The sequence below is a fragment of the Canis lupus genome, chromosome 28, assembly GCF_011100685.1.
Source record: "Canis lupus familiaris isolate Mischka breed German Shepherd chromosome 28, alternate assembly UU_Cfam_GSD_1.0, whole genome shotgun sequence".
NCBI lineage: Eukaryota > Metazoa > Chordata > Mammalia > Carnivora > Canidae > Canis > Canis lupus.
In genome coordinates, this window is record NC_049249.1 from 10,539,349 (window position 1) to 10,564,500 (window position 25,152).

The 25,152-nt window shown below is 50.9% G+C and overlaps 1 protein-coding gene and 1 long non-coding RNA gene across 3 annotated transcripts in view; one reads left to right on the forward strand and one right to left on the reverse strand.

The window, feature by feature from the left end:
* Positions 1-25,152, reverse strand: part of SLIT1 (slit guidance ligand 1) — a 167,430-nt gene that overhangs the window by 3,256 nt on the left and 139,022 nt on the right. The window contains exons 23-33 of the mRNA XM_038578405.1: positions 23,861-23,932; positions 21,206-21,277; positions 20,321-20,392; positions 11,915-12,078; positions 10,276-10,400; positions 9,893-9,990; positions 6,589-6,728; positions 6,340-6,433; positions 3,640-3,777; positions 2,062-2,299; positions 459-589 (exon numbers count right to left, since the gene is read on the reverse strand). Of these exons, the coding sequence (XP_038434333.1) occupies positions 459-589; positions 2,062-2,299; positions 3,640-3,777; positions 6,340-6,433; positions 6,589-6,728; positions 9,893-9,990; positions 10,276-10,400; positions 11,915-12,078; positions 20,321-20,392; positions 21,206-21,277; positions 23,861-23,932 (1,344 nt within the window). The remainder of the gene's footprint in view (positions 1-458; positions 590-2,061; positions 2,300-3,639; positions 3,778-6,339; positions 6,434-6,588; positions 6,729-9,892; positions 9,991-10,275; positions 10,401-11,914; positions 12,079-20,320; positions 20,393-21,205; positions 21,278-23,860; positions 23,933-25,152) is intronic.
* Positions 277-6,727, forward strand: LOC102153022. Of its 2 annotated transcripts, XR_005380473.1 has the most exons (4): positions 277-648; positions 793-1,839; positions 2,666-2,922; positions 5,051-6,727. It is a non-coding gene; the product is annotated as an uncharacterized LOC102153022 (long non-coding RNA). The 2 variants fall into 2 exon arrangements; XR_005380472.1 differs by having other exon boundaries at positions 277-1,839.

Consider the following 25,152-nt stretch of genomic DNA (forward strand, 5'->3'; position numbering starts at 1 on the left):
TGTGTCGACTCTGTGGCCTAGGGCCTGGTCCCTCCTGCTTCCCTTCTTGGGACTCCTTGGGGAAAGCTGAGCAGTTTGGGGCAAGGGCTACCATCTTACCATCTCTCCTTCCCACTGTGAGGAGGAGATAGGATAGGGAAGGGTGAGCCCACCGCTCAGGCCTCAGCCCCAAGCTGGGGCCTCACTAGATGGTTGAAATGCCCTTCCTACGAACAAGGGGTAGTGGAAGGGGAGGTGGGTGGGCGGATGGGATGACTGAGGGGGGCACTTGACGGGATGAGCACTCAGTGTTATGCTATATGGTGGCAAATTGAACTCCAATAAAAAAATATACCAAAAAAAAAAAAAGAAATGCCCTTCCTCCCACTTGGGCAGCCCAGGTGCCAGTGGTCCCAATAACCACCTGCTTTTGCCCTGGGAGACCCTGAGCGAGGGTGGTGGGCATGAGGAAGCCTTACCTGTAGATGGCCGAGCTGGGGTAGCTGCCCGGGTCATAGCTGACACGCACGTGACCCTGGTACAGCTCCACTGCCATGTGGTCATTGTCTCCATTGTACAGCAAGATCCCATTGTCCTCTGCCGTGGAGACCTGATGGGCAAGGACACATTTTCTCCCACCACACTCCACCCCACCCAGCGATGGCACAGGTAGGTGGGGGACCCACATTTGGAAGAGGAATGCTGTGTGCAGAGCTGTCCTCCCCTGGCTATGTAGCCTGCCCAGGGGACATATCCTCCAGGGGATGCTGACAGAGGCTAGTAGCCCCTGGTTCACATCCCATCCACTGCCAGGTTGGCTGGGGCTGCAGAGAGAAGGCAGATGGACGAGCCCAGTCCTGGTAACCACTTGCTAGGAGGAGCAGGTAAGAGACCTTAGGGCGACCTGTTCAGAAAGTCCAATGGGTGTGGGGTAGCCTGTTCTGCGGGCCTCTGGAGCCACTGAGAGGACAAGTTAAGGAAGGCTGTCTAACAGCCGTGACCACCCAAACCTGAAAAGAGCCACTCAGGAGGTAGTGCCTGTCTCTGGAGCTGTGCAAGCAAAAGCTGGAGCTACCTTAGGAGGGAGATCACTCTACAATGCTGTAGGAACCATGATCCTTCCTTGTTCCTCTTCTGTTTCTTCTGGTAAAGAACCTGACTCCCTGGTCTCCTAGGGCTGGCACATGGCCCAGGGAGGATGCATCATAGCACCCCATCTCGCTGGACTCAGTGGCTGGGCCAGGGATGGGCACGTGGCTGAAGGGAGGCCAATCCAAGATCTTCCCTGAAGTTGTGATTGCTGTCCAACCAGCTGGCAGGGCAGAGCCTGTGACAGGGACAGTGGGGCTGACCTCACCTCTTTAAGGAGGTGCCTGAGGCAGTGGCTGGGAGGGTTTGGGTGAATGTTACTTTGTTAAGCAGTTAGGCTAGCTGTATTCTTGCAGTGTAGACAGTGTGGATGGGCAAGATGAAGTGGGGGGGGGGGCATGGTAAGCATGTTGGGAGGCTGAGGGGCTCTGTGAGAGAAGGAGGAGAAAGATGCGACTGCTGGGGTAGGGAATGCAGTTGGAGGAAGAGAGCCAAAGAGGAGATGCAGACTTTGATCATTTTCCATGTGATGTGCACCACCCCCATCCCTCCAGGTAAACATTGCCATCCAAGTGCGATGTGCCTTTGCCCTCAACAAACCAATGCTCTGAGACGAAATTCAAGACATGAAATGGCAAAATAAGGGCCCCAAAATAAGGGCCAGGAGGCTAAAGATACAAGGCCAGAGCTGAAGCCCAGAGCCAACTCCGGCCATGTCCCAGGCCATAGAGAAGTGTGTGTGCAGCACTGGAGGCTGGAGCTGAGGAGCAGGTGAGACGGGATGGCGGGAGAGGATCCGGTCACCTCTCCACCCTTTTCATCCTACCCTGGTTTCAGATAACCTTTCATGTACTTGACCCACATCCAAAGAGTTTTGATTAACACAGGTTCCTCCCTGTCCTCCTGGGCAGGGACTCCCCTCAGTGCTCTGACCCGAGGCCACACCCCCTGGCGCCCCACTCGCCTCTGTGACTGGGCACCCTGAGCACGCACCTGCAGCGTGATGTTGGCCCGGGGCCAATTCTGCAGGTCAGTGAACTGCAGGTAGGTGTCCCGATCCACAAAGTTGACACTGAGCAACTTCTCACACTCGGGGCCGCCGAAGCCTGGGAGGCACTGGCACACAGGCCCACTGCCCTGGTCCACACAGTTGGCCCCATTCTGGCACTCTGTCCCCTCGCAGGGGCTTCTGGGGGCAGGAGGGCGGGGAGGGGCCTCACAGAACTGCCCGCTGAGAGGGAAAAGATACAGGTCAGAGAAGGCTGGGCGAAGGGGCAAGGGGACATCTTTCTGTCCCACGGTCCTGGAGAGAAATTTGCTGAACATCTTGGGAAACCAGATCCTTAAAGCAATAGAAGATGCTCCTAATGAACACTTTTTCCCCCAAGAGAACTATGAGCCAGAAGGACACTGAAAACAAGGTGAGAAGCAAGTGTGGTCCCTGGAACAGCACCATCGCTGTCACCTGGGCATTTGTCAGAAATGGAAAACCTGAATCTACTTCTTACCAAGATCATGTGCACATTACAGTTTGAGAAGCACTCGAGGCTCGGGGCAGTCAAGTCTGCTAGCAAACTCACTATTGTCCATTTTACAGAAAACAGACACAAACAAGAAAGAGAAGACTCAAATGACTAAAGAAATAAAAGAGGGGACATTACTACCAGCAGGGAGTTCTGACACAGCCACACCCATAGCACCAGTCTTCACAGCAGCCAAGAGTGGAAACAGCTCAAATGTCTCTCAGTGGATGGATACACAGATGTGGTCCATACAATGGAATAATATTCAACCACAAAAAAGAATGAAGTTCTGATGTATGCTGCCACATGGATGAACCCCAAAAACATGATGGTAAGATCATATGACTCCATTTATATGAAATATCCAAGATAAACAACTCTATTATAGACACAAGTATTAGATTATTGGTTGCCTTGAGCTGAGATGGGAGGGGGTAGGGTGACAGATAATAGGTATGGAGTTTCCTTCTGGAGTAATGAAAATGTTCTCAAATTATTATGGTTAATGGATGTACAATTCTGGTAATATACTATAAGCCACTGAATCCTATATTGAAACTGGGTGAATCTCAGGGCATGCGAATTATAGCTCAATTAAAGTGTTTAAAAAAAAAAAAAAGACCCAAGCAGAGCATGGGAGGTAGATGGCCAGGAAGGCAGCCCTTCTTCCCCAACCCCAACCCTGGCCAAAAACCTTTCAGAGAAGTCAGGCTGTGAAGATAAGTGACCTTTATGCCAGGATGTGTCTTCAGAGGTCTGCTGGGCAGGTATGTGGTGGGCACTGGCCAGTAATCTGTACCCACCTCCCACTCCCTCCACCAAACAGTTTAGGGACCCTGTGCTTATGCCCTGAGTGATTAGGTAGTTTTCCCACAGCCACACAGCTGGGGTTGGCATCGCCATGGTCAAAACCCAAGGATCCAACTTCCAAGCTCTGACCCTAATTCCCTCCCACCCGCTGTGCTTGGGGGCTCCTGCCAGCTCCAGGGCTGGAGGCCAGGAGGCCTCGGTCACTCATGCTCACTCGTGCTCCCCCAGGGCCACTCACCTGTAGCCCTCAGCACAGAGGCAGGAGTAGCTGTTGACTTCATCCACACACTGGGCCCCATGCTGGCAGCGGTGATCCCTGCAGTCATCCTGGTTCTCACTGCAGTTGTCACCCACGTAACCTGGTGCACACTCACACCTGGCACGCATGCAGGGATGGGGGGCAGTCAGTCCCTCACTCAGTCGGAAGCCCATGGGGTCTGGGGGATGTGTGACTATGGGACACCCAAGAGGTCAAACAGAGCCCAGGAGAGAAAGCTGCCTCCCAGCACATCCTGGGACCCTTTCCTGATACAAGAAGAGAGCTTGCGTGGGCCTCTGGGTGGGGGCAGGTTCTGGGCCGGGAGCATGAGAACAGATCTTGTCATGGAAGACCTACCTTGACCACTGACAGCACATCTGAGGCCAAACTCAGGGCCTTTCCACAGCACAAGGCCCTGAATCCTGGGGCTCAACTAGCTGTTTTCTCCAGCCTTCCCAACTCCACTGGACTGGCCTCCTGGCCCTCCCCCTTCAAAGGTCATGCCCCCACTCAAGTGACACGAGACCAGCCCCCAGCCCTCACTGGGCTGCACTGGTTGCCTGGAGATCAACCATTTGCCTATCAAGGAGTATACTCCTCCACCTACTTTTCAGTCACAGCCTTGTGAGATGCCCCCTGTCCTGCTTCCCCCTGCCCCCACCATCAGGGCCCACCCTATGGTTGGACCTGTCTCTACTGGCAGCAACCTGCACCTCACCAGCACTTCCCAACTGCCACCACCTACTGATTCTGGAACATCCTCTTCTCTCTCCCTGCCTCTGTCACTCTGGTCAATACCACACCTCCTCCAGGAATCATCCTCCCAGCTATCATCAAGTGATCCCTGTTGGAAACTCTTCCAAACTGAACTGCAAATTCCACAGTTCAACCACACAACCTGGCAGGCAGGTGCTCCTGCCTGGATGTTTGTTTTCATTCCCAATTTTTTAAGCTGTAAGAAATACTTTTCTACCCAAGTGAAAATACATACACCTATGGGCACACACACCCTAAAGCCAGCTTAATGGCACAATACTCCTTACTACATAAAATGCCATGATGCTCTGACAGTTCTTCTATTTTAGGTTAAGGTTTTATTTATTTAGGAGAAAGTGTGAGTGAGCCAGGGGAGGAGCAGAAGGGGAAGGACAAGCAGACTGCACTGAGCCCAACCCGGGGCTTGATCTCAGGACCCCAAGATCATGACCCGAACCAGACACTTAACCAACTAAGCCATGCTTATGCGCCTCTGTTTTAGTTTTTTGAGTTAATCGACCCACCCTGTGGTCATAATCCACTACTGAGTCTTGAGCTGCAGTCTGAAAAATGTTGCAAGTAGCTGACCGTCCACCTACTCCACCCATTCACACTCACTCCTTCCCTCACTCAGCCAATGTACCGAATACCTGCCGAGTTCCAAGCACAGCTGAGTCCTTACATCTTCCCTCCAAGGCGGAAGCTGAGAGAACCGGCGCTACACAGCAGCTGTCTGCGCACTTTTGGTGCTATCAGGGACTCTTCCTGGCGCAGTGTGAGGGATGAGGGGCAGTCCTGCTTTCTCCCACCACCTGAGGTCCAGCCCCTCTGAGCAGCGGGCTACCTCTTGATCTGCCACTGCTCCTTGGTCGGCTGTGCCAACTCCACCCCAGCAGCTCACCCACAAGCATGGCAGCTGTGCAGCTTTTGGATGGAGACTTCCATGTACCTCTCGATCTCAGTAACCCCTGTCTCTTCCTGCCATTGTCCTTGGGTGGCCCCTGCTGGACCGTGGGCTCCCTGAGAGGCTCCACTCCCCACTCTGGCCTGAGTGGCTGGGGTTGGGTCCCTCAGCCTCAGGCCTCAACCCTGACCACCTGTCCTGACCAGTGGAACAAGGGTCCCAGAAATGTTTACAAAGCTGCAGATGGAAACATTTAAAAAACCCACGATCTTCATGTAGTTTTCAGGTGACAGCGCACTTCTATATATTCTAACAATGATGGTGACAATTGTCAATGACCCCTTATCCAAACCTCCTGGGGCTAGATAGGTTTTGAAATTCAGAAGATTTTGGATTTTGGAAAGGCTATTTGTAACAATGCCTAAAGCATTATGTAACACATCAATGGGATCTGGGGCAGCCCCTTAATTAAACATGTTCATATTTCTGCAGCAAAATCTATACACGTTCACACTACATGGCAAGAATAGTGACTATACATAACCTCATATCGGTAGGGGTCAGGTTTTATTACCAAATATGTTCAAGTCAAACCAGGTTTTGCTACCAAATGGGCTTCTGGTTTTCAGAGTTTTGTGCATTTTGTAACTGGGGAGGAGAAACTGTGGATCTGGAAAGATAATAGCCCCTTTATGGAGCACTTATCAGATGTCAGACTTGGAGCAGAGTACATTTGTTCATCTGACCCTTATACCTACTCCAGGAGGGAGCTATGGGGTGCCCACTTTGCAGATGAGAAGACAGGCTCAGAGGGGTCAAGGCATCCACTCAGGGTCATACTGTAAACCCAGGTCTAGTTGACCAAAGCTATACCCACTACTGCCCTATCCCCACCCAGACTTGCAGGAACCTGTATAGCCAAGACCAAACCCACTTTTGACAAGTAAGGAAATAGGAGGGGAGGGGAGTGACTTCAAGGCCCATGCCCTTGTCTGGCCCTGAAAACAGGCAACACTGACCTGGGCCCATCTGGAGTACCCACACACTGGGCCTCGTGCTGACACGGGTTCAAATCTGAGGAGCAGAAGTCCACCAGCTGCTCACAGCCCCTTCCTGGGGAAAGAATGAGGAAGGAGAGAAGCTGCCCCCAGACTCTGCCAGGTAGCTGGGCTAGCAGAAACCCCTGCAGACGCTGAGTGGGGGCCTCAGCCCTTCTGCCCACAAGACAGGGGCTCAGGGCCTGTGCACCCCCGCCCCGCCCCACTTACCCGTGTACTGTAGGGGGCACTGGCAGGTGTAGTTGCCCACACCATCCACACAGATACCCCCATTGGCGCATGTGTGCTCCACACAGTCATCCGTATTCACCTCACAGGTTGGGCCTTCAAAGCCGGGGGGACAGGAACACCTGAGGGGAGGAGGGAGGGTGGGTGGGCCCAGGGCCAGGGCAGCAGCCTTCCTGAGGCACTGATGGAAGCCTGTGTCTGCAGGTGACTACTGTCATCCCAGAACTTTGACCCCTACCCTAGGCCAGGCCAGGCCCTTGCTAGCTGCTGAGGTCACACTAAATAAGACCTGCACCATGGGGACTCACAGTCTAGCTGTGAGGCCACCAGAGAAAAGTTGGTAGGTACCAGGATGGTGCCACACTGAGGCCAGGTGGACAGAGGCAGGGGACACTTGGCTCATACATCGGGGGTAGGGGGTAAACAGGAGCCAACTTGTGGAGGGTCCTGGGAATCCATGATCTTCCAGCCAGTGTACACCTTCCCCCAGGGGACACCTGGGGTCTTCCAAGCCATATGTGGGTCAGAGAGGTCTGAAAAATTAATTTCCAGCCAGATCTTCAAGTTCAGCACTCTGAACAGACCTACCCCAGAGCTTTAGAAGGGCGCATACACCTCTCCCAACCTGAGTGCAAGGTGGGACGTGCCTGGAGCCTAGAACCCTAGCGCCAAATAAAGGGACTATTAGGAATATAGAGGTTTCCAAAGTAACTGGACAAATGCTTTTGCAAGAAGTTCTACTTCTGTGCATCAAAAATCATTGAAGGTGTAAGAAACAGCACAGATCACAGGGTAAGGGAGGGAAAGCTGAATGGGAAGTCATCCAAGGAGAAAAACCATGAAAGACTCTTTATGGGAAACTGAGGCCTGATGGAGGGGAGGTAGGTGGGGGGATGGGGTAATTGAGTGACAAGCATTAAGGAGGGCACATGATGTGATGAGCACTTGGTGTTATATACAACTGATAAATCATTGCACACTACATCTGAAACTAAGTATGGACTTTATGTTGGCTAACTGAATTTTAAAAAATTTTAAAATAAATCATTAAAGGGACACATAGTGGAATTGTCAGCCGATAGAGCATTAAAAATACTTTTTGATGACGGATTACTCTGGGGTTTTTGGCATATAAACTCGGAAGGGTTTCAAATAATTGAGTGACACGCTGCAATAAAAATTCTAATCCCAATGGCTTATCTGCATAAACTTTCTCAAATTTCTTTCACAAATGCTATGTATGCAGCATATCTCTGTATACATAGATTTTTAAAAAGGAATATATTGGATGGTGAGCCTGCTCTAATGCTGTCACATTCACCCTGTGTGTTTAGAAGAACACACACAAAAAAGCCCCACCTATCTCTCTAGGAGTCTAATAAACTTTTACTTTCATGGGTGTTAATTATCAATAAAATTTTATAGTAGAGTTATTTCTGATATATATATATGTGTGTGTGTGTATATATATATATATATATATTATTGATATTTGTAATGACAACTCTGCAAAAGAAACCTCTAATCTTGGTGACAAGAAAAAAATTCTACAAACTTACACCCCCACGTTGGTAGCAGAGAAGTATGGCTGCAGGCTTGATAGTGGACCCCAGCACAGAACATAGACACAGGAAGAGAAATGGAGGTGGGAGTGGGGAGTAAAATGGAAATACTAGTACGAGGAGAAAAAAGGAGGTAAAATGTTTCAGCTGTTAAACAGGAGCTTATTGATGTGATTTTTTAAAGTGATATCAAATTGCTGTGCTATTCAGATTCCACTGGAAAATGATAAAAATGAACTAGAAAATGAGTTATTTTTAAATGTTAATATTTACAATATCCTGGAAACTATCTCCTTTGCAATGAGAAGTTCAACTGACTGGAAAAATTCTAGCTAACACTCTAAGAATGTGTGAGAGGGGATGTAGTTTAAAACATCTGTTTAGGGATCCCTGGGTGGCGCAGCGGTTTGGCGCCTGCCTTTGGCCCAGGGCGCGATCCTGGAGACCCGGGATCGAATCCCACGTCGGGCTCCCGGTGCATGGAGCCTGCTTCTCCCTCTGCCTATGTCTCTGCCTCTCTCTCTCTCTGTGTGACTATCATAAATAAATAAAAATTTAAAATAAATAAATAAATAAAACATCTGTTTGGTGGGGGTATGTGAGCAAAAAGGTATGAAGCACACAATTCTGGGGTCCACCCTCCAGCTGGGAAGGGGCTACCCCAGCTGCACCCATCTTCCACCTAGCAGGCTCTTCTGAGGGGTCCTCTCAGCCCCCCAAGCTCCACAGACCGCCCCGTCCAGGAGTCTAGCGTGGGGCAGGGCAGGGGAGGGTGGTTGCGGGAAGTGGGGGGCTGGATGGAGTGGCTTCCAAAATCCAGACAATGACAGAGCCTATTTTAACGATGCCGTTTCCGAGGTGATGACCTGTAAGCAGTTGTTCAGTGTTTTTTTACCCCTGGCAGTTTGGGTTTGCAGAGAGAGGTTTGGCCATTCCCACCAAGTAGATTCAACAGCATTTTCCAAAGAGTAAATTTGTTTGGCTGGCAGTTTATTTTCAGCAACTAAGTACTATATACTCCTCTGAAAAATCTCTGGGCCCAGGAGAACTCTGAGAAAGTGTGGGGGGGTGCTCATTGAGGGGTCTTGGGGGAAAGCAGGGTGAATGGGAGGTGGGGGCTTACATGGTGAGGTCAGACAGCAGCCGCGAGGGCTGGCCCTTCACGGAGTCCAAGGGGAGGGGAGAAACAGCTGCTCAGCTGTGACCAGTATGACCCATGAGACCATGAGGGCAGGCCCCAGGGGGCGCAACTGGGCCTCACTCCCACCTCTGGGAAGGTCTCCCCACCTGTCTCAGGGACTGCTTGATACCAAGGCACTGGCTAGGGGCCCTGCCTCCACGCAGCATTGGCACAGCAAGCGGATGTTTGACTTCCAATTGGAGGCCTTGGGGGACAGTGGAGATTATAGGGGTTTAAACCACCCCTGAACTACCCCTTAGCACTGCCACTGCATATGCCCTTGGCCACGAATTGCCAGGCCATCAGAAGGCCCTCTGGCACCCAGTATGAGCAGGGAGACGCCTGGAGCAGGAGTGAGCAATGCAGCCCCAGGCCCCAGCCTTCTCTCTGGGCAACAGGGGCCTGGCCTGGGTAGGCATGGAGGGCGCTCTAGGGAGTGCCTGCCCCTCCCCAGCACAGGGAGACCTGGGCCATCCCACTTGGGGCAGGCTGCACCCAGGCTTGCACTCCCACCCATCAGGTTCCAGCCCTGCAGGCAACTCACGTGAACCCGGCGTCCCCGCCCTCCTGTGGGCGGCAGGTCCCTCCATTTCCACAGGGGCTGCTGGAACAGCCATCCAGGGATACTTCGCAGTCTCGGCCCTGGGGAACAAAGTGAGTGAGCAGGACATCAGAGACACCCAGGGATTGGTGTGAGCCAACAGCCAGCCCGCCCCCTCAGCAGTGTGCCTCCTTGTCCCCAGAGTTACTTGCTCAGTCATTCATCCATTCATTCATTCACTCATTCACATGCTACATCATTGATTAAACATTCCCTCAAGCGCCGGCCCTGGGCACCCTGCAGCCCCGGGCACCCTGCGCAAGCGTGAACGCTGCAGCCCAACCCGTCTTACCTGGAAAGAGCAGCCCGCCCCCACCTCCACTCACCTTATAGCCACTGGAGCAGACACACCTGTACACCTCCAGGGGGTCGTTATGGCAGGTGCCCTGGTTCCGGCACGGGCTGGATAAGCAGGGATCGCACTTGGCCTGGACAGCCAGGGTGGGGGGACCTGAAGCGGGGGAGGGGGCAGGACAGTCCTCGGGTCGGGGTTGGGGGTGGAAGCCCTCTCCCCAAGATCCAGGCCCTCCCTGTACTTCTCCCGGGTCACTTTCCCACCCTCCTTCCTCAGCCTACCTCCCCGGCCTATAAAAGGAGTTTAGTAACAGCAGCTGCCTCAGAGGCCTTAGGGATTAAATAAACTAATTGAAAAGCCTTAACGGATGGGCGCTGGACGCGGTGGTCAGGGCCGAGCCGGCAGCGTGAGGGCACCACGGTTGCTGTGACCAAGGTCAGCTCTGGCTCCCCGCCCTGCCCTGTCACAAGGAGCAGGAGGGGACTCGGCTCTGTGAGGAAAGAGTCCATCTGCCTTCAAGCTGTTTCTCTCCAAGGCTGATGGGGGAGGATCCTTCCTGTCACCACAGGCAAGACCTCCTGCAGCCCCTCCGGGGACGGTGAGGAGCTGGCAGCCCCGCCGCCTGGGGCATGGCACCTGTTGCACGAGGACCTCACAAGAACAAAAGCCATCGGGTAAACTCAGGTTCCCACTTAGGACTCCTTCTAGAAATGGAAAAATATGGGTCCTGCAGAAGAGGCGTGAGCATTACAAGAAACACTGCAGTAACAGCTGGAAGGACGCATGAGAGGGCTTCCCGGATTTCCCACGCGCTGTGTCCCGGCGTGTTCGGTGAGAATCCTGCGGGCCACCGTGTACCTTGCTGGTGTGCACGCTCTGGGTCAAGAAAACCTTTTAACTTGCCAACACCGGCCCTACCCCTTAAATAAATACCGAGCCAATGTTTTGCTCCCAACAAGCCACAGCCAAGCCCTTCTGAACCGTTACCCCGGTGGCCGGTGACCTACGGCGGTCACTTCCATTTCCCATGCAGGTCCGCGAGCCCGCGGAGGGCAGGGGCTGGGCCCCAGCGCACGCAGCTGGCCCCGGGGCAACCCTCAGCCACCTCCCTCGGCTCAGTGGGCTCCCGGGCCCAGTCAGTCAGTTAAGCTCTGCTGAGGAGGACGTACAGACGCCCCGGTGAGGCAGCTTCAGAGCAAAGTGTGCAGGAGTCTCCGTCACGCTCAAGCCCTGGAGTTGCCAATGTCAGGAGAGGGGCGGCTGGGGCCAGGCTCGGGTGGGAGCTCATCGCTGCGCACAATCCCGACCGGCGCGAGGCCCGAGCACTCGCCCCTGAGAGGCTGGGAGCTTCCAGAAGTGCTGCTGTTTTGATTTTCCTTAGGTCACCCCTGGGAGGGATTAAGGCCCTCAGAGCCCGAGGTCCTGCCCAGCTTTCCTGGTTCGCTGTACGTCAGGACTAGAAGGTAGCCGCACTAACAAGCAGCAGGTGCTTCACTCCTGCCACCTGACCCCCCACTCAGGCGGTCACCGCAGGGACACAGGAGCCCCTGGAAGGCCCTGGCAGGATTAGGCAGGTCCTGTGGGCCCCCAGCAGCAGGTGGTGGGAATGCCACCCTGTGCTTGCCACCCCCTCCCCACACACCGCCCTCCTCTCGTGCTCCTGGGCTCACCTTGGCATTCAAACTTCTTGGCAGGTGTGGTGAGGAGCAGCTTGCCCTCCATGTCTGGGGGCCCCACACAGCGGGCAATGCCTGGCTCCTTATAGCCTGTCTTCACCCAGCTGGACAGCCAGCGGAGATGGCAGTCACAGTACAGAGGGTTGGCGCCAATGGCCCTGCATCAGAGAGCAGAGAGAGGCAGTCACCCTAATGGGGTCCTTCACCCACTAGGCACTGAGTTGCAGGGCACTCAGCGAGGGGCTGGCAAAAATCCTAACAGCCCCCGTGACACGAGGCTTTACCGTGCAGCCAGTGCTGCCCTAAGCACTTCCTGTGTGTGATTTTTTTTTGGTAAGATTTTATGTATTTGACAGAGCGAGCAAGCACAAGCAGGGGGAGGGGCAGAAGGAGGGGGAGAAGCAGGCTCCCCACTGAGCAGAGAGCCCGATGCAGACCCTGAGATCATGACTTGAGCTGAAGGCAGACGCTTACCACAGTGAACCACCCAGGCGCCCCTATGTGTCATCTTCCTAGCCCCCCCCCACACACACACACCTCACTCTCCCAATTGCACATGTTGAAACAGGCTCAAGAAGGTTGAACACTTGCCTAAGATTGCACAGAGAAAGGGGGGAGGTGAGATTTGAACTGGAGCTGTTGAGCGTGGACCTATCAGTGCACTGCCTCCAGAGTGCATGGGGTGGGGTGGGGGGAGCCACCGTTTACCGCTGGGATGAATCAGCTGCTTTCCCATGGCCCTGCATCGAATCTTCTCATTAGCCCCACGGTGTAAGCTTTCTTCTCCATCTCAAACAGTGGGAACTGAGCCTCACGTGGAATAAGTAATTTCCCTGGGGTCGCACAACTAGTGAAGGACAGCCCCCGGATCCAGACCTAGAGCTGACTCTGAAGCCCATACTCTTTAATTTTTCTTTTCATTTTTAATTAAGGAGCATATGAATGCATTATCATTGTAAACCCACTTTTAAATACTACAAACGAAAGTCTCCACCTCAACATGATGAACGTACTAAATTACACTGAACTGTACACATTAAAACGGTTAATTTTATCTTATAGGAATATCACCTTAATTTTTTTCAAAAAGGTCCATTCCTGTAACTCTGACAGAGGGGAGTTTTGTGCTATCAAATCACACATGCAGTGGCTTTTTGACCTAGTGATTCTGTTTCTGGAAGTTTACCTCGCAGATATACCTGCACAGTTGTGTAAAGACACCTGTGCAGTGGTATTGATTGCAGCATTGTTTGTAATAGAAATAAACTACAATACGTCCATGTTACAAAGAAAAGCTGCACCCGATGTCGCTACCAACCACAGAAGGACCTGTAGTCACATGGTCACCACACTCAGGCCTATAGCCTTCCAGTCCTCTCCCAAATTTACACCTAAGGTTCTTCTTCACAAATTATATCCACCTACTGCAGATCATTACCGAGCAACTTCTTGTCACTAAGTGCCATGTCTCTCCAGGTCAGCATAAATGGATCCACCTCATTTGGTCAGAGTGCTCCATAGCATCCCAAAGAATGGATATCTCGTAGCTTACTGAGCAATTTCCCTGTTGCCAGATATTCTGGTTGTTTCTAACAGCAGTGAACACTCTTATAGTGTGAGCATTTCTCTACAGGTGCCTAGAAGTAGGCTTCAGGTCGCAGAGGAAGAACATGCAGGATGTTTACAGCTGCCCTCCAAAAAAGGTTGTATCAGCTCATGGGCAGCATGAGGCCAGGCCTGCTTCCTCGCATCCCCACCTACCACTGCAGAGCCAACACACTTGACATCTTCCTGACTTACAGTGGGGGACTGAGAGATGGACGAGATCTCTTTTGGGGCGGGGGGATGAAGAAGCCAGAGCTCCTTGGTACAGCAAAGAGAAAAACAAGAGCCTGGGGCCTGCAGTTCATTTCTATCAACACTATTTTGCAAATAAAAGGCTGTGTGATGATAATGAGAACAGGCACATTTATTAAGTAACAAATGGATGCATGGCCCCTTTCCACCTGTTTCTGGGCAAGAGAGAGGAAGTGGCTCCCCCGAGGTGTGTTTGGTCTGATGAAAGCAGCAGCAATTCTGAGCAGGAATCACCCCAAATAGCCCAGCTGTTGACTGCACAGTCTTATAAGGCGGCTGAGCAAGACTTGGCCTCGGGCCCCAGCGCAGCTGCTCCCTGCCCGCTGACCTTGCGCAGCCGCGTCACATCTCTGGGGCTCACTTTATAACTCGATAAAGAGCCTGCGATCTGGAGAGGGGCAGAAAGACAAGCACAAATAACCTAAAATGGGCACCAAGGGAATAATGCAATGTGGAAAGGGCCAGTTCAACCTCGACGTGTATTTCATTTCTTCTGTCCTGATTTGCTGACAGCATCCATCCTGACTAATGGGACAAGGGAGATACCTTCCTCTCTCCACACTGAACAGCGCCCGGGCTGCTTAGACGTAAAGGAAGCTCAGATGCTTTCAGTTTTTTGAAGCTGCAGTGTGTGTGTGTGTGTGTGTGTGTTTTAAAGACCTTTTTAAAATAATAGGAATTCAAAACTTATGCTATGTTTACATTAACCAGATATTTGATATTTTTAACCTAAAAAGTACAAGGTAATGTGATTATGTTACTCAAAATATAAATACAGAATTTATTTTAAAATATTTTTTTGGAGTGTACTGCAGGAGTGAGCCATGAATTTAAAGTTTATTATGAATAATTTCTTTCGGTCCCGAAGCTCATTTAGAGAAAATGCCCCCAGACAGAGGCCATTGTGAAATGTGGAAACCTTGACAGATCAGGACTGCCACAATTCCAATTCTCTGAAAGTCCCCCCATAAATGGCAGCAAAAGTGCATCTCAAATCTTTTTTTTTAAAAGATTTTTAAATTATTTTTAGGTAATCTCTACAGCCAAAGTGGGGCTCAAACCTAGAACCCTGAGATCATGAGTCACAATCTCCAGCAACTAAGCCAGCCAGGCACCCTGTGTACACCTCCAATCTCAGTGTCCCTTTCTGACTCTCTACATTACACAAAAATAATAATAAAGAATAATATAAAACTTCCAAACTCAACGCTACTCAAAAGTACATTCTGGGTTGACCAACATGTTTTCCTTGTTTCTGTATAGAGCAGCCTCTGAGCCACACCTGATTTTAACCGTTCACACTTTCATTTACCCAAAGACTGGGTTTCTGAGACTACTGTAGTAGTTCTGGGTTCACTTTCACCTGGGGACCATTTTTCCCACCGAAAATGACTGTGAGCTCAGCGAGGAGTGGAGAGTCCCAGGCCCAGCTGAGGCACTGGGGTAGAGACAACAGCCAGGATGCTTGTCCATCCAAAAGGGCTGTGGATTCAGGTTGACACCCTAGCAAGAGCATAAATAATCCTGTGTTGTTGTTGATCTTTGGTGTAACTTGGAAATAGCTGAAACAGGAGATACTCTGTGTGTTCATGCCAAGGCCCTGCTGGGCTTCTATTAATGTAACCAGGACTAAAATAGCTCTCCCATGGCTGTTTCACAGAGCTGCCAACTATAGAGTTTAGCACATACTAAAACTTCAAAATCCCCTTCACCTGAGCTATACCTCCTCTGCCCATTCTCCTCTCAGGCAATTTATTTGTGTACATCACTGTCTCCTTATACCGCACTGAAACTTCCTGAGAGGAGGAACTACGGTCCCCTGCTGTGCCTGATACCAGCAGGCAGCCCATGAATGTTTCTAAAAGCATGAGGAATGCACAAAGCTCAGTGGGAAAGCAAAGGAAATTCAAAAAGAAAAGAATCCTCCAGCATCCCAAAAATGTAACTAATCTTTCTGTATTCCCTTCCAGTTCTTGTGTTCACACATGCACATCAGTGAAACCAGAGTTCATGGTCTTCTTCATCCTATGTTTTCATCAAATAGTAAACTACAGTGCTATAATTCTCTAACCACTTGCTATTCTGTCCTATGGGCATACTGTGATCTACTTAATCATTCCATATTTACTTTTCACACTGAATTTTTTAAAAAGATTTTATTTATTTATTCATGGGACAGAGAGAGAGAGAGAGAGAGAGAGAGGCAGAGACACAGGTAGAGGGAGAAACAGGCTCCATGCAGGGAGCCCGACGTGGGAATTGATCCCAGGACCCCAGGATCACGGCCTGGGCTGAAGGTGGCGCTTAACCGCTGAGCCACCTGGGCTGCCCTTCACACTGAATTCTTAATGAATTCGTAATCTAGCCACCCCACCCCCCCCCACCCCCGCACACAGTAAATCAGAGGCAACAAAATGCCAGATTATAGAAATGAAGAATGATGTTGGGGAACTTTAGCACAGGATTTGGCAGACAGTAAATATTTTTTGGGGAAGAGATGGATGGATGGATGGATGGATGGACAGACAAAAGGAGGACGATGAACTAACTGCAAAGTAAATATGGAAGTTAATAGCAGTAGAGAAGTGTGCAGGGTACTGGAGCCCACAGTGGCATGTGGGCCATAGTGGACCTTAGAAATAACCTTTGTACGGCTGAGGAGAAAGGCCCGAAGGAATGAATGAATTGTCTGAGATCCCACTGCAAGTTGATGGCAGAATAAGGACCTAACCCCACACATCCTGATTTCTCGAGTTCAAGGGATTCAAATATGGTGGATGGTGGACCTCAGCCTCCACCACACCCTCTGCCCACCGCCCCCTCCCACATACCACGAGCAAAGAAGAGACGCCCAGGCCAGAGTCACAGTAGGAGCAAAGGGCACTCCAGGAGCCAGGGACACTGGATGCTAACTCCTAGGCAACCTCTGACTTGTTACAGAGCCGTGGGCGTCTCCCACCCTTCAGATTGCACCTCTGTGAAGCCCAGAGTGAATGCAGTGAGTCTACACTGTCCTTTTATCATTCCTTGACTCCTTGCAGGTGCTCAAGAATTCTTTATAGAACAGTTACAGTTCTTATGAGCAGAGCAGATGGTGGATACATGGGAGCGCACTCACACACTTGAATCTAAGCATGTGCACAATTCCCAGGCTACTGCCTAGTTCCACTTGAAACCCTGGGTATAAAGGGCAGAGTTTATTCACGGGGTTGCTCCATTATAATGGAAGGTTTCTTTCACGTAGATGCTGTCTCAGAGAGAGACGGGCTTAGATGCAATGAGCAAACACATCTGATCGGTAATGCTGAGACCTTGTTCTACAATTACTGCTTAAAGGAGCTTTATTGACTGGTTTATTTCTTACAACCTGGATCTGGATTTTGGCTTGATGTCACTGTTCTCTTTAAAAAAGTCTGAATCTAAAAAAGAGAAGTCTGAATCTATAGATCAGTGTGGTTCAACAATTGTTTTTGCAGCTTTGTTTTTTTGTTTCTAAAAAACATGTTGTTTGTTCACTTCCCACTTGAAAAACAAAGCCTCTAGATTTTGAGCTGGAGACAAAATCAGAATGTGCTTGGGTATCATTCAGTTTTCATCAGGAAGGAGGAAACCCCCTGCATTGAAACCCCACGTATAAGAGATACATGAAGGGAGAATCTAAAGGCAGGAAAGGTGGGCCGGAGGCTTGAAAAGGTCCTGCCTGGTGGGGTGGAGAGCTGGAGCGGACACCTGTCAGGGGCAAGCAAAGGAGGTGCCTGGGCCCAGAGCAGCCACAGACCCTGGTTCCCACAGGGACAGCACAGATGCTCTCTGGAGAGAAGTATATTTCATTTAGGTCCTTAGAATTCCAAACAGCAGCAAAAAAAAAAAAAAAAAAAAAAAAAGAGCTCAGAACCACTAACCACCAGACACAGATGGAAACAAGGCCCTGTTGAACAAGAGTCCAGAGCAATAACCAACGCGTCCCCTGCCTGGCCTTTGTCTAGAGCCAGGCTCCCTCCTGCCTCGTCCCATGCCAGCCAGCCTCCACATGTCACCATGGCTTTCCAGGAGTTTTCTACGACTTCGTTCTTGCACAATTCCCTTATATCTGTCAAATAAAATCTATACTCTTTAGCATGGCACAAAGGCCCCTCACAATGGAATTCCAATACCCCTTCCAGAGCCATCTCCTCCCACTCTACACTCCTTACCAAACCAACCCCCTATAGCCTATGTTAGACAACATCCCTGAATGTGTTTACTTTCTTGCCATCTTGCCTTTGCACATGCTGTTCCCTCCTCCTAGAATGTCTTTCCCTATCTTCTCCCATGGCAAACCCCTAGCTAGTCCCTTTCCAATGGCAGCATCAACATCACCTCCTCTGTGAAGCTCCTCAGATTTCCCCAAAGTTAGTCACTGCTGTCTTAATTCGCTTTATAATATCCAGATGGTCCCAGAAGGCAGAAACCCAGTGGTAGTAAATTCTTCACCACTTGACTTACTGTGGTTATTCAGGATGTATTTATTGAGGCAATATAGAATAAATAAATAGCTCTGGAATCAGATACACCTAAGTTCCAGTCCTGTTTCTGTCATTTCCTGGTCTTAGGACCTAGGGGAGCTGCTTCATTTTTCAGAGCCTGGGCCGGAATGGAAAATGTAAATAGTAAGTGTAAATAAATACAAATAATAAATGTCAATACATAAATGCAAATAAATAAAAAATGGAAAAATAAATCCTACCCCCTAGGACAAGAGCCCCTTTTCCCTTTCACTCCCATGGCAGACATCACTAATCAATCATTGCACACTCTCCACTGAGTCCAGGCCAGCACTGGAATCTTCATTGTGGGTTCAAGGCAGTCCCTGTCAAATTTGGGGAACTGGAAGAGAGCACCATACCTACTTCTCACTTTAGTCTCAGAGTAAATGAATCACCACAGATAAAGTATTCACAGACTGTAGAGTATTTGTCCCAGACACACCCTCAATAAATAGTACGTATTACTACTTATTTCCTCAAGTCTAAGATTGTTAATGCACTACTGATTTAACGTGCTTTGGAAGGCGTGGAGAAATATCACCATATTAAATATATAGATCATTTGTAAGCTACACTATGATTTCTGAGACTAACATTTAGAAAAGGTGAGTCTTCCAACTGAGAAAATCCAGTGAGATTATTGGATGAACCTCAGGTGGTGCCACTGGGGGCCCCAGAAGGCCCTGGGTTGGAACGTGCCTGCCCACTCGGGCCCTGTGCACTCAGTGTGGGCAGAGAGAAGAAGGCCCCAGAACACCCGGGGTCCCAGCTGTAGTCCAGCTGTCCCAATTGTTGCCTGGGCCCAAAGTTGGGATGCAGGGAGAGAATGCTCTGCCCCCAGCCCCCTCCAGAAGTAGGATGGTCCTGTCCTGGCCCACTGCTTTTTATTGCTTTTCTTCAATTGTGGTAAAGATGTACATAACATAAAATTTGCCATTTTGGCCATGTTAGGTGTACAGTTCGTTGGCATCAACTAGCACAATGTTGTGCAACTATCACTGCTCTCTGGTTCTAAAACTTCATCACCCCAAACAGAAGCTCTGTACCCACTAAACAGAAGTTCCCCATTTCCTCCCACTCCCGGTACCTGGTAGCCACCTTTCTCCTGTAGCTATGGAGTTGACTATTCTGTACCTCATGTCCACGGAACCATATAGTATTGCCCCTTAATGTCTGGCTTATTTATTTCACTCAGCACGTTTCCAAGGCTCATCCATGTTTGTGGCAGGTGCCAGAGTTTCCTTCCCTCTTACAGCTGAAAAAGATCCCATTGTATGTAGACACCACATTTTGTCCAACAACTTGAGCTATTTCTGCTTTTTGACTACTGTGTGAACGATGCTGCTATGCACAAGGGTGTACAAGTGTCTGTTTTGAGTATCTGCTTTCAATTATTTGGGGTACACAGGAGTGGAATCGCTGGGTCACAGGGTCATTCCACATTTAGCCTTTTAAGGAACTGATCATACTGCTTTTTAAAAAATCCACATGGTACTGCCAGCTAAATGGTTTCGGAAGCAATTCTACATCAAATAATACCACTTCTTGGGGATGATAAATTTCCAGAGTTTATCCCCCACCCTGTGAAGTCAGAGGTACAGGAGTAGGGTCATGCTTAAGAACATGGGCTTTCGAGACAGAAGACTCCAGCCCCTACCAGCTATGCAACTTTGGGCAAGCTTCTCACATTTTCTAGACCTGTTTCCTCATATGTAAAATGGAATAATTGTGCCTATGCTGTAGGATTGCTGTGAGGATTAAATCAGCTGATGCAGTCAGTAAGGGTCATTACTACTTTTATGGTTGCTTATGAAGAACTGTCTTCAAATCCCATTGTTGTGACTGATGAAACATTGAATGTGTCAGAATCTGAGATGGGGAGTATGTGAAGTTCACAAGCTCAGTTTGTTTCAGGGCCAAAGCCACAAACTTTGCCAGTCTCAGCAGGTTGGGGGAGGGTCTTTCTCAGAATCCAAGTTCTGTTTAAATCCAAAGAGGTTGGGCCAAAGTTACTTACAGGTGAGACAGGGAGGTCACGTCTGTGAAGATGCCCTCTCGGAGGGTGGAGATGTCATTGCCATGCAGGGACCTGGGGAGACAAGAGGCCATCGGTGCCTCAGAGAACTGATGGAGGAGTGTGTCATGTATATCAATGCCAGAGGGAGACAGCTCCCAGTTCAAAGACCCTGCCCTGCTGGCCACTGGCAAGGGAGAGGGAGCCCCTTATAATCCAAGTACACAATCCTGTACCCCAGCCCTTCTGGAGGACTTGTTTTTCCCATCACAAATAACTCAAAGCACCATTCCTGTTTACACAACAAATGGAACATGTGTGCCCTCCCTCCCTTGGCCAGCGAGCCTGAGGCCGAGGCTCCCTCTCGATAAAAAAGTTACTATGGCAAGCCATAGGATGAGGATAAAGAATGTCCCCATGCCCCAGGCAGGGCTGCTGGAGGATTCCCACGCATGGATACCCAAGAGGCCGCATGGATACCCAAGAGGCCGTTGCAACAGGCGTAACAGCGGGCTTTGATCACAGGGCAAAAACCTCCCAGTGGGACTTCTTAGAAGAAGTTCACAAATCCCTTTCAAACATTCTCCACCTGAACCGGAAACTCACATGCAAACAAGGGGCTACCTTATGTTGGATGCCATCCGCCCCCCACACACTGCTTCCCCAAACACAACGTGGGGCAGATAGCAACCCCCATTTCTCAGAGTTTCCTATTCATTCTTCAGCCTCCATTAGGGGCTCAAATGAGAATGGACCAGCCTCCCATCTTTGGTCACTATTGGCCCTGCAGGGGTCACAGACGCGGAGACATTTCTGCCCACCAGGTGGGCTGCAGGACCCTTCTTGGTGTGGATTTTCCTGGAGGAATGAAGAGCAGGGGAGACTTACAGCAGACGCAGGGAGCGCAGCCCCTGGAAGGCCAGAGGAGGGATACACTGGAGGGCATTGTAGCTGAGGATCCTGTGGGAAGAGAGGGAGGACAAGTGCAGGGAGGGGAGGAGGGGGAAAGGGAGAAGGGGGGAAGGGAAGGAGGGAGGGGAGACCAGGATGAGGAGGAGGCAGGCACCAAGTTAGGGACCAGACCCCTGCTGCCTGGCTCAGGGTGCAGGGGCCTTTTGCTCAGCAGCAAAACGAGGGAAGCCTGAGCATGGAAGAGGGTAGGGGCCAAGCCCCTGGACTAGTGAGCCTACGGACCCAGCCATGTCCCCCAACCCTTTCATGCCTCATGCTGTGCTCCTTCAGCTGCAGGGCAGGGCCAAAAACAAGAACAACTTGACAGGGCTTTTCTGCAGGTAAGGGGAGGTGGCCCAGGCGAAGCCCTCAGCAAGGAGGCCGGGTGCACTTCCTGTGGAGGCTGCCCCAGTGAGGGCCAGAGGTGGGGTCCCTGTGAAGTTGACACCTGGCAGGGAGCTGCCTCACACCTGGGCTGGACAGGTGAAGTCTGGGCCTGCCTAGTAATTGACCAGTAGGAAGCTGTGGTGTTGTTGGGAAGACGCTGTGACCGTGTCCACCCCCGTTGTAAAGATGGAGACCAAGGCCCTCCCTGCAGGGGGACAGAAGGTCCCCATGGTGGCATAGTTAAGTCCTCAGCTTCTCAGTTTCCTGGCTCCACAGGCTAAACCACTCTCCCCCAGTGCCTCCAAATCAATGAATCCATCAAGGGCAGGTAGGCAGGTCGACAATAAAGGAAATGATACTCATAATAGTCCCAAATGTCTGTCAGCAGACAGATGGATAAATCGCCGTAGAGTGGAACGCCACTACTGACTGACCCGCAGGAACTAGCAACCCTTGCGGTGACATGGCGGGATTTCAAAATCACTATGCTGGCTGAAAGAAGCCAAATAAAAAAGAGTAGTGTCGTAGGATTCCATTTACATAGAACTCTAGGCGATGCTAACTCAGTCCTAGAAAGCCCACAGCTGGCAGCCTGGGATGGGGTATGGGGAGGGGACACGGAAGAAGGGTTGTCACAGGCCGGGAGGGACTTCTGGGGGTGATGGAAGTGGTCACTGTGTTGACTGTGGTGATGGTTTCGTGGATGGGAATGGAAGTCAGGATGTATCCAATTGTATGCTTTAGTATGTACAGTTTACTGTATGTTCACTGTACCTCAATAGAGCTGTTGTTAAAATAAGGAGAGCAAAGGGGTGTTCCTGTCACAGGAATGGGCCCTGGTTCTCCTTGCAGCTGCCAGAATCACTGAGACCAGGACTTCCCAGCCCCAGCACTGTTGACAATTCTTTGTTAGGCGTTTAGCAGCCACCCTGGCCTCTGTCCATGGGGTGCCTGCCCTCCTGCAGCCGTGACCACCAACAATGTTTCAGACATCGTCAAATGTCCCCCAGAGTTGATGGCAGCTTCACACATAGGCTTATAAAGACCTTGAAATGGGACCCAGTTGATGAGTAGGCCCTGGAGCAAATAAGTACAGGTGTGTAACCTAGAACGAGCATTTCATGGCCTCGGGCCCATATTCTGCTCCTGGGGGTCTGGCTGGGTCACGACCTAGTCGTTTTTTGGGAAGTACTGGCTCTACTGTTTGACCACAGTAGAGCCTAAGGGGAAGTTCTTCAGTTCTTGGCACATTATCTGTAAAATGAGGTGTTGAGAAGGTGAGTGAGATACCTGCCTTAAGCCGCAGGCCAGTACAAGGGATGCCTGCTATACTTTCCAACCAACTTCTTGGAATGTAATTAAAGCAATTTTTAAAATAGCTCAGACTGGGGGCACGTGGGTAGCTCAGTGGTTGAGCATCTGCCTTCGGCTCGGGTTGTGATCCCGAGTCCTGGGATCGAGTCCCACATCCGGCTCCCTGCAGGTAGCCTATTTCTCCCTCTGCCTATGTCTCTGCCTGTGTTTCTTGTGAATAAATAAATAAAATCTTAAAAAAAAATAGAATAGCTCAGACTATAAGCACAAAAATGTTCAGAGGGCCACTGTTTACAACGGTCCAACAATAAACTGGATAAGGAAAGTATGGCATAGTCCTGCAAAGGAATACTAGACAGCTCCACACAGGAGTGCATCTCAGGAACATAATGGTAAATAAAAGAAGCCAGAGACAAAAAAAATACCCTGTATGATTCAATTTATATAAGGTTCAAAAATGGGCAAAATGAAACTTCACTGCATAGAAGTGGATCATATATAAATGGCAGCACTATAAAGAGAATCAAAGAAACTGATCACCATAACGGTCAGGGTAGGCACTGCCTGGAGATGGGAGAGAGGGGGAATGATCGGGAAGGGATGGGGGACTTTTGGGGTGCTATATTCTGGTTTTTGCCTTAGGTATTTACGCATGTGCTAGCATCATTACTATTTGTTATATGATATGATACATATATTTTTTTTGCATTTTTCTGTATGAATGCATGTTCACAATAAAAAATTCAGGTTTTTTCTTTTCGACTGGCAGGCCCTGGCAAGCCCTGGCATACTCCCTGGTGGTGATACCGCGAGTGACCCACAGGGCTTGGGGAGGTCTCCGTGGCCAGAGCGCGCGTGCCCTCCCTCTACCTCCCCACCCCCGGGACTCACAGAGTGGTCAGCTGGCTCATGTTGGTGAAGGAGGAATTGCTTAAGGAGCTGATCTTGTTGTTACTCAAGTCCCTGGAAGAGACAAAAGCATCCTTGCTGAGAGGGAAAGAACGTAACCCCAGTAACCCCTGTAACCCCCAGCTCTCTGCAAGGGGCTCCTCCCCTCCCCTGCTGCCCTCCCTCAGGTGGCAGCTGGGGGGGGGCAGCAGGGAGGGAGGGGCCCTCCGCCTGCTCCCCGAGCTCCGCCTGCATCCCAAGGCTGCCTGTCTCCACCACCCCCGCCCCCCTGCCGCCCCAGCCCAGGCAGAGAGGGCCTGGCTTCTGCCCACTTGCACAATGGGAATGCTCCCACCAGGGAGAGGGGCTGCCTCCAGACTTCCAGACCCAGCGGCTCCTCTGTGCTTCCTCTCCCTCTGGCACGTTCCACAGGCTCCTTCCCTAGCCCTCCTACAACCCAAGGGGCGAGGAGATGGTGGCCACCTTCTTTCAAACTAGGCGCAAGGTCTCAGAGAGATGAAGTAACCCACCCAAGGTCACAACTGATACCCCTCTTCTCAAATCTCTTGCCTCTCTGTCTTTCCTTCCTCAGGTCCCTGATTGGCACCCACACCCACACTCCTTGGCTGTGCCTCTCAGTCCCTTGGCGAAGCTTCTTTTCCAGCCAACCCCACCTCACTGACCCTCTTGCTTCAGTCCACTCTGGGCGCCTCGGGGACGCTCCTGGCTCTCCTCCCCATGGCAGGCGACAGTGCCCTCCCTGTGGGCCCAGCAGCCCGCGCCTATGACTCCCCTCCAGGGACACTCCAGCTCCAACTCCAGTCCACGTCCTGTGCTCCCTGCCCCCACCCCCACAGCCCTGACAGCCCAGAGACTCGCCCCTCTCTCAGCCTCCTCCTCCCCCCTTTCTGCTCGCTCAAGCCGCCTCTCTCCCAGCTTCTGGCTCAGGCTCAACCTCATCTCTCACTTACAACTTTGCCCCCCTTCGATCCATCTTCCACGCGGGTGGGCACCACTGTAATCTTTCTAAGACACAAATTTGACTGTGTCACTTCCCTGCCAAATCCCACAGTGGTTTCCGTGTGCCTAAAATATTAACCCAGCCACCTGCTGGGGGAGGCGGGAGGAGGGTGGTCCAAGTCCCCGCCTCTCCTTCACTGCCTCCTCCACGCCCGCTGAGGATTTGCTGCTCTTCCTAAAACCCTCTCACCCCTGTTCCCCCTGCCCACTGGGGAGCTCTGCCTCTGCCCCAGCCTCCCACACTGGGCTCATCACCCCTAATGTGCATTTACCCC